The 8289-nt window shown below is 36.7% G+C and overlaps 1 protein-coding gene across 1 annotated transcript; it reads right to left on the reverse strand.

Moving 5' to 3' along the window:
- Positions 1 to 4203: 4203 nt before the first annotated feature.
- On the reverse strand, positions 4204 to 6307 carry LOC131080006 (transcription factor MYB20). The gene is made up of 3 exons (XM_058018055.2): positions 5678 to 6307; positions 5450 to 5579; positions 4204 to 5309 (listed from the first exon to the last, which is right to left on the reverse strand). Exons 1-3 carry the CDS (start codon positions 5808 to 5810, stop codon positions 4532 to 4534), a joined length of 1041 nt encoding a protein of 346 aa, XP_057874038.1. The 5' UTR covers positions 5811 to 6307; the 3' UTR covers positions 4204 to 4531.
- Between the last annotated feature and the right edge of the window lie 1982 nt (positions 6308 to 8289).

Here is an 8289-nt window from a genome sequence, read left to right on the forward strand (position 1 = left end):
ATCCTTCTCTTGAAAAATGGGCCCCATTGAGGGGGATCAAGGCACTAGTGCCCTGGTCTTCCTCAATTAGGGACTAAAATAAAGGCCCAAAGAGGAGGATACCCCTCTAGAGAGTCATTTGGTAGGTGTATATGGCTTAACAATTGGAGTTAAGGCACTGAGAAGACCCAAATAGGAGATGAGGGGGAGACATGCTAAAGTAGGGGCACAAACATGAGGTATAAATTGGCCTAGTGACAATTTACGACCCTACATATACATATTCTCTATTTCTCCATTAACCATCACTTTGACCACCACAAAATTTGCACAATTGATTCAATACTTGTACCTAAATGAATCAATAATTGAGTGCTATGGGTACCAATAAAATTTCACAATTCCTCTAATTAGTAACTATTTTCTTAAATATTGTGTATACAAGTGGGTGACTATTGGCACAGTAGATATTTTTTAAGTGGGTGACTATTGACAAAGTAGATACTTTTTTAGTGGGCTTTTAATTAGCATGTTCCAATGAATGGTTATTGGAACATGGGTAATAATTAATCCCCTTACTTTATTTAGCTCAAAAAAGTGAGGATCATTGTAATTCACCCAAACCTCAACATTCCAATATTAAAAGTGACATATAAATGAGAATTTACAAAGATGTCTCTATCCTTGACCCACAACAACAACCCCTTCATGTTCACTAGTGTCTAGTTTTGTTTTTTGAGAAGCATGGGAATGCTAGATGTACATGTTATTGTCATCTTTGGGTGTTGAGGAAGGGTAGGAGTGCCCTCTACTAGTACTTATTTCTTGCAAGAGTGTTTGTGCCCAATATTTGTACTCCATAAGATGTTCTAAAGTCTTAATTTTCTAATATCCTTTATTTGACAACCTTCTTCTAAGCTCTTTAGACTGCATCAACTTATGTTATTCCACAAACACATAATATATAATCCTTCTCTTTGGCATTTACAATTATTCATTTCCTAACTTAACATTAGTTTAGGTTTTTCAAAATCTAATACTATTTGTCCTAGCTTAACATTAATTAAGTGTATTTAAAAATTTAAAACTTTTATTATTTCTCTTTTTTATGTTAGTAGTATGTAGAGATCAAGTTATCAAAAAGAATGTGAATACGTAGGTTGTAGATTACTGAATATGTGCAACACTAAATAACCTATGGCTATAGTATGGATTTTTCAGTAGGCTCCATATTCCACCATTGATTTAAGAGTTAAGCACCCTTTATCTAACATTTAAACTCAAAAATAACATTTCAATTATCAATTCTTGACTCTTATAGAACTAATTCAATATGAAGTAATTGTTCTTGTATTTCTTACATTCATCTATTAGCCTAGATTTATGTACAAGGATATTATTCCTTGATAGCTTGACACTAAAAAATTACTAATATGAAAAATTCAAGCATCACTATCATGAAAATTTCAAATATTACAACTACTTACAAAAAAATCAAATATTACTATTATGAAAAATTCAAACATTTGACTAGAGTTGGAAAGGTCTAACAAAACTTAATGAATGTCTACCAAACTAAGCCAATAAAAGGTAGAGAAATAAAATTTATAGAATATTTGAATTGGTTAAGATATTGTTAATATTATTGACATTACATCAAACATTAGTCATGCAAAAAATTCAAACGTTTATCTAGTCAATAGAAAAAAATATAGAATTTAATGAATGATTTAATAGTCTATCTACCAACATAAACTAATAACGACCACTCTAAACTTCATATAATTTTGTAATCTCACATTATATATGTGTCTTTTATCGAGAAATTAAAAATAAGTAATGTCAAATTGAATGATGATTTCACATGAATGATATCCTTAATTGTTAAGGCAAGTTGCAAGTTGGGTGACCACTAGAATTGGAAAGATCTAATAAGAGTTAATGAATGTTTAACCAAACTAAGCCAACAAAAAGGTAGAGAAATGAAATTTATAGAATACTTAAATTGGTTAAGATAGTGACAATATTATTGACATTACATCAAACATTAATCTTGTGAAAATTTCAAACGTTTATCCAGCCAATAGAAAAAAACGTATAATTTAATGAATGATTTTATAGCCTGACTACCAACATAAACTAATAATGACCACTGCATCTAAACTTCACATAAAATATCTATCTCGCATTATATACTTGTCTTTTATTCAGAAATTAAAAATAAATAATTTCAATTTGAATGATGATTTCGTATGACTGATATTCTTAATTGTTAAGGCAAGTTGCATGCTGGGTGACCACTAGAACTAAAAAAAGTTGAAAACATAGATATCCACATATGATAACAACATCTCAATATTGTATTGGTCAAGTCCATTTTAAGCTTAAACAATATAAGAAATGCCCATATGATAATAACATCATGCAATATTTCATTGGTCAATTTAATTAAGTGTAATACAATTTAAGCAGTGAAAATAAATCAAGAACTTTGTCCCCCTGATGTGGGTCCAATCAATGGATGGTTTACTTCCTTGTTTTGCGGGGGGTCAAAATTTAACTGTTAATATTTTTATTATTATTAAATAGAAACCAGTGGAGGGACAGCGCTTAGCTGTCTGTGTTAAGACAAGCACCGAAGCAAAAATAGACAGTGAATTGCCAGGTATTGGATGTCAACAGACGGCAATAGCAGGAAATTCGGATGTATTGACAAAATTGGAGGAAAATTTTGTTGCATTCTCTGTTAGCAATTGAATTTCAGAATGGCGTATTCTACACGACGGCATATGCTCGCTTCAGCGTGGATCTGGATTCCATTTCATGGAATTGGATTTTTTTGATATAATATTTTAAGCTACTTTGACTAAATATTCGCTGTAATGGTCTCAGGATTCTCCATTGCCGTTTTGTTTTGATATAGATGTTAGATTCCGAGGAATCTTTATGACAGTATGCCATTTAAGTAGATTAATTCTGAGCAAATGGTGGCCGAGAAGGCACTGGTAAAGCCTTAAATTAACATTTCGTATGACTTCAAATCTGTCTGTTTGTAAAGCATTATGTGCGTTAAATGTAAGTGGCCAGCTTTCGTTTTCGTCCTGCCATGGCAGATCTCTCCGTATTGTGATGTTGTAGAAGGCAGAAGCCAACGGAATTTGTCGCTTTGCGGAATTATTGCGAATGTAGACCACTATCGCTCACCTACGGTAATTGAATTATTAACTTTGTCTTTGGCATGGAAATTTGGAGTACTAAGCATTAAATCTGTCAAATAATTTCTCGCAAGCGCGAATCGGTCGCATTATGAACTTAGTCTTTGGCATGGAAACTTACAGCACTAAGCATTAAATCTGTCATTTAATTTCTCGCAAGCGTGAATCGGTTGAATTATGAACTTTGTCTTTGGCTTGGAAATTTCCAAACACTAAGCATTAAATCTGTCAAATAACTTCGCGCAAGCGTGAATCGGTCAAAATATTACGGAAATGCTTTGCGAAAGTTTGTTGAAATTTTCAATGTTTGAACAGCGTGAAGATTTTGGGGGGGTAAATAAGCTAGGGTTGATTTGTCTTCGCCATGGAAACTTTCAAAACATTAATTTATAGAAAATGATAGTGCTGGATTGGCATGAAATCGTTCTCAAGCTGGAATACAAGTAAAATATTCTAGAATAGCTGGACTTTATTAAAGAACAAGTCAAGAAATTTTATTCTACAAACAACAGAATACTGAATGCAACAACGATGGAGAAAGTCGAGCGGAAAGATCGCAGGAGTCATCTTTAAACATACTTATTGCATGCACGTCCTTTCCGCGATTCGAACCCTTGTCCTTAACAGACGCATAAACTAACGTCAGACAGACAAAGTCACGAATTTCTCGTGTGAATCGTCACGAGAACTGCGAAATTTTTGCACTGGCAAAAGACGCCGTCAATTTCTAAACCTCATTTTAGCGCCCTTGAAAGAAAGATTGTAAATTTCTATGTTATTCTTTAACGTCATTTACACCTAAGTCGTCAACATTTATTTCCAAGAAAACTTTCTACGATCCATCCGACTGAATTTAAAACGGGAGTAGCGATCTTCGCGGAAAGCCATCTGGCTTCTCCATAGAAATTCGCTCAAGGCTTTAAGCCAAAAAAATTCCGAGACATTTTTCCTGCATCTAACTTTCATTATTTCTTTAATTCATGTCCACTAATTTCCAAAGGATCATATATTTCAGAGCAAAATGAAACTTCCATTAAATTCATCTATTTCAGAGCAATATGAAACTTACAATAAATTCATCCAATCAAAGTATTTGACTAATTTTCTCTACTAAGATATTCTATCTGTTTTGAGAACCCGAAGTAGGTCTGGATGGTCTCGCTATAATACAACTACAATAATAACGGTATCGAATTTTCCTGTGCAACAAACCAAGACATTTAATAATGTAACGCAGATCACCAATGAAAAGTCCCGCAGCTAAAAATAAAACTTGCAACTAGTAAATTATTATCAGCGCCATTTTCTTCCCTAAATTTTCTTCTCCACCGTGGCCTCTACTCCAAAGGCTGGCTGGATGAGTTCATAGCATTGACTCCCTCCCATGGCGAAAAGGGATATATGCCTTGCGCCCATAGCTGTGGATTGGCCTCGTAAGGAGTGAGAATCGAACCGGCGATCAGCATATCCATATGATGAGGCACAGCCACTTGATGGCTATTTTCCCACTTCAGCTCTGGGGTTTCCAAGGCGGCCGAAGCATTGCAGGAAGATGGCACCAAACCCTCAACAGAAGCAGCTTCGAGACTGAGATTCGAACCTATAAAATCGCCGAGCTCCCACAACCCTTCGTCACCCTGCAACATCAATGGCGCACCATGCTCTTTCTCCGGCAGCATTGTGCCGTTGCATTCCCAGGAGCTTGTCATTTCTCGAGCAAAGGAAGCCCCGGGGTTCGAACCCGTACCTCCATTAAAAATGGAAACAGCATCAAACCCAAACCTGGGAGGAATTTTGTAATCGGACGTTTCGACACTGCCCTTGTCGTCCTCGAACATCTCTGAATGATTCGTTGTCGAACCCGATGTCGACATTGCCTCTAATTTTACAGCCAAACATTGCACATTGCTCTCTGTCACTTCCTTGGTTTCTCCACTCGAAACGTCAGGAATTTCAGCCTTCACTGCCTCTCCGGCCAACTGGGCATCTGCAAGGGGTTGATGGGTCACAGGGTCGATTCCCATGCGCCTCAGTTTTTTCTTGATGTGGGTGTTCCAGTAATTCTTTATTTCGTTATCAGTGCGCCCAGGCAAATGCGCTGCAATCTTGGCCCACCTGCAAGAACGCCATAATACAGCTTTTGTTGGCAAACGTGCCTGTAATGAATTGGTTTTACCAGTAAAATGCAGCTCAAACAAAAACGTTTCCCCAAAAGCACAACACTAGAATGCATAAAATGCATGTTCTGTTTTTACCTATTTCCAAGGTGAGAATGGAGCTCAATGATGAGTTTCTCTTCCATGTCTGATAATACTCCTCGTTTAAGATCAGGCCGCAGGTAATTTGTCCATCTCAGCCTACAGCTCTTACCACATCTCGACAGACCTGCCCTTTGCCAGCATTTCACAGAATACATCACCCTGAAAAACCAAAAAGCCAAAAAAACTTGGAAGAGAAAACAAAAATGGTCATGCAAAGCATACCAGCAAGCTTAGGAACAGTACGCCAGCAGCAATGGCCATTGTTGGCAAGAAAATCAACGAGCTTCCTATCTTCCTCTGCAGTCCAAGGCCCTTTCTTAACCCCTACTTTATCACAGCAAGGTTGCCTCCCCATAATTAAACAGGCCTCCTGTAACTAATTCCCTCTCAAATTCAAAGCAGCGAAAGAATCCTAGGCATTGGCGTTGAATAAATATGCAGGTTTTAGTAGCCTGGTCCCTCCATTTTCTTACCTCGGTCTTACTCTTTCTTTCTTCCTTGGAATGGTCGGAAGCGTTGGGTTATTTTCCTTGTGGTGCAGGGTTCCTTGAGGATTTCAGAGCGCAACACGTGTAGAGGAGTCGCAACATGGGAAAGTGTCCTTTCACCCTCCAAAATAGACGAGTGGCTGCGGCCCCAGTGATAAGGGAGGAGGACAGGGCAGGGCAGGGCAGAATGAAAATTTGATTATTTCCAATTGATGATGATGCCGCCACAGGGCAGGGGCAGGGGCAGGAGCTTCGTGCTACTCCTCGAAAACCCAGACAATATGTGGATATTTTTCCTTTTGTCCTCGTACCTTTTATTTCAGCCGCCGTCCCCCCTCCCCGCTCAGGCACACACCTGGCCGCCCTATCCATCGCCTCATTTCAGCCCATATGACCGACCGATCGACTGCTATTAACTGTTTTAAGCTTTTCAAAATCGGGATAATCACTTTTGGTCAAAGTTATGAATCAATGAGGTCATAGACGAGGATCACATTTCTAACATGTGAGGTCAACACCGTGATTCAACTATTACACTAAGCCATTATCGACATTAACTAAGTTGAAAGGTAAACCATATAAACTCGGCTCAATGAGTTTTGAGAGAGGAGGGGTTTGAACATTGATGTCAAAAAACACAACACCATGATTTAGCCATTACACTAAGCTATTACTGACATTAACTATTCTAAGTTGATAGTTAAACCATATTAACTTGACTCAATGAGTTAGGGGAGAGGGGTCTTCAATTTCCAATGACATAATCTACACTTCTTTAGTGCCCCAGTGCCTTTTTAGTGTACTCTATAGAGTTGTGTGTTTTAATCCAAAAAAACCTATTTTAAGGTTCTATAGGTTATTGGGTCTTGTTGATATAATTAAAAGTGTTAATTTGTTTACTTACAAAAATAAATTTGTATGAGGGCTATTTGTGGGTCAATGTTTGATTAATTGTTTTGAAATAGACATCTGTAGTTATATTTAAATTGTAAATTTATTTGACTCTATCATCTATTTATTAGTAGTAAATTTTAATTTTTTGTCACATATGACAAATTTTAAATGACTAAATTTTTAATAGTAATTTACATGACAAGTTAATTGTTTATAGTTAAGGTTTCATGTTAATGTCATCAAATGTGATACTACATTAGCATGTTTCTGTTAAGGTGTCATAAACTACAAACATAAAAGTTGGTTCAATAGCTATGCAATAAGCACTTTTTTTGGTGCGTCCATGTGACATCACATGATTTGTTGCTTTTTGGATTTGACTTATTCTAAGGTTTTTTACTCTCTCTCTTCTAACAAGAGAATTGAGAATTGTAGTGTCAAAATTTGCACATTATTGTGATTTCACACTCACAGTGTGAACCTATTTAAATTTGATCATTAATGATAAGATTTGATATGTTGATTTCAAAGATTTCATTTGCATGATTGATAAATATGAAGCATTAACAACTTGTGGTCCAAAAATTGGTAAAAAAATTGGACTACAATGGTACACACAAAAGTTAGTGTGGTGCACTAGCATCCAACAAATTTTTGAGATTCAAAACTATGTCTCTTACATGAACCATTTATGATGTGTATCATAACACCCACATGAAAGAGTGATGGCCTCTCTCACCCATTCTACCAAACAAAACTCTCTTCTTCCTCATCCTTGCAAATGATTCTTCACTATATGTTCCTAGCCTTTCTATCCTAGAAAAACTACACAAAAATCATTTAATCTCTCCACAACTTTCTACACCAAGCAATCAAGATCTTGTGTTCTCTATTCATTGACAACAACTCAAGCTTCCTCTACTAGTTGCACATGGAAAATCCATTACAAATATCGGGAGAGGGAGGCCAAGGCTTTTGGTAAAGCTCTTTATTCCACAATAGTAGAATAAAAGGATTTAAAACTCCTTTGTGCGTAAGAAAAATGATGAATTCGGGGCTATGCAACTAAGGTGTGAGGTTTTGAGATGGTAGGCTCTACAACTAAGGCATGAGGTTTTGAAAAGGATGAAAGCGACATCCTTTGGTGGTGCATGGAGGAGGCTAGGCTCTCCTCCATGAGGTTTGTATATTAACTTAATTCTCTATTTTCTCCCTATTGGCCATTTGGTGGAATTGATTATGTGTTGCATTGATGTTTTGTCATTGATGTCAACACTAGTTGTTTGGATGCTTTACCGACACCCTTTTGGTCTCGGTAGGTTGAGTAGTTTCTGGTTGGATTGGATCTGACATGATCCAGTAGGCTCCGATGTGATTTGGTTATGGAATTGGCTTATTCATGATACTCATGCTCATATTCAGTTAGTTGGTTTCAGTTTGGGATTTCGAATG

This window comes from Cryptomeria japonica, chromosome 3, assembly GCF_030272615.1.
Source record: "Cryptomeria japonica chromosome 3, Sugi_1.0, whole genome shotgun sequence".
Classification (NCBI taxonomy): Eukaryota; Viridiplantae; Streptophyta; class Pinopsida; order Cupressales; family Cupressaceae; genus Cryptomeria; species Cryptomeria japonica.

Coding starts and splice junctions, on each gene's coding strand:
- LOC131080006 (XM_058018055.2), bottom strand. CDS start 5,810: ATGGGGAGGCAACCTTGCTGTGATAAAGTAGGGGTTAAGAAAGGGCCT. Junction 5,580..5,677: donor TACTGTTCCTAAGCTTGCTG/GTATGCTTTGCA, acceptor GGCAAAGGGCAG/GTCTGTCGAGATGTGGTAAG. Junction 5,310..5,449: donor CATTCTCACCTTGGAAATAG/GTAAAAACAGAA, acceptor GCGTTCTTGCAG/GTGGGCCAAGATTGCAGCGC.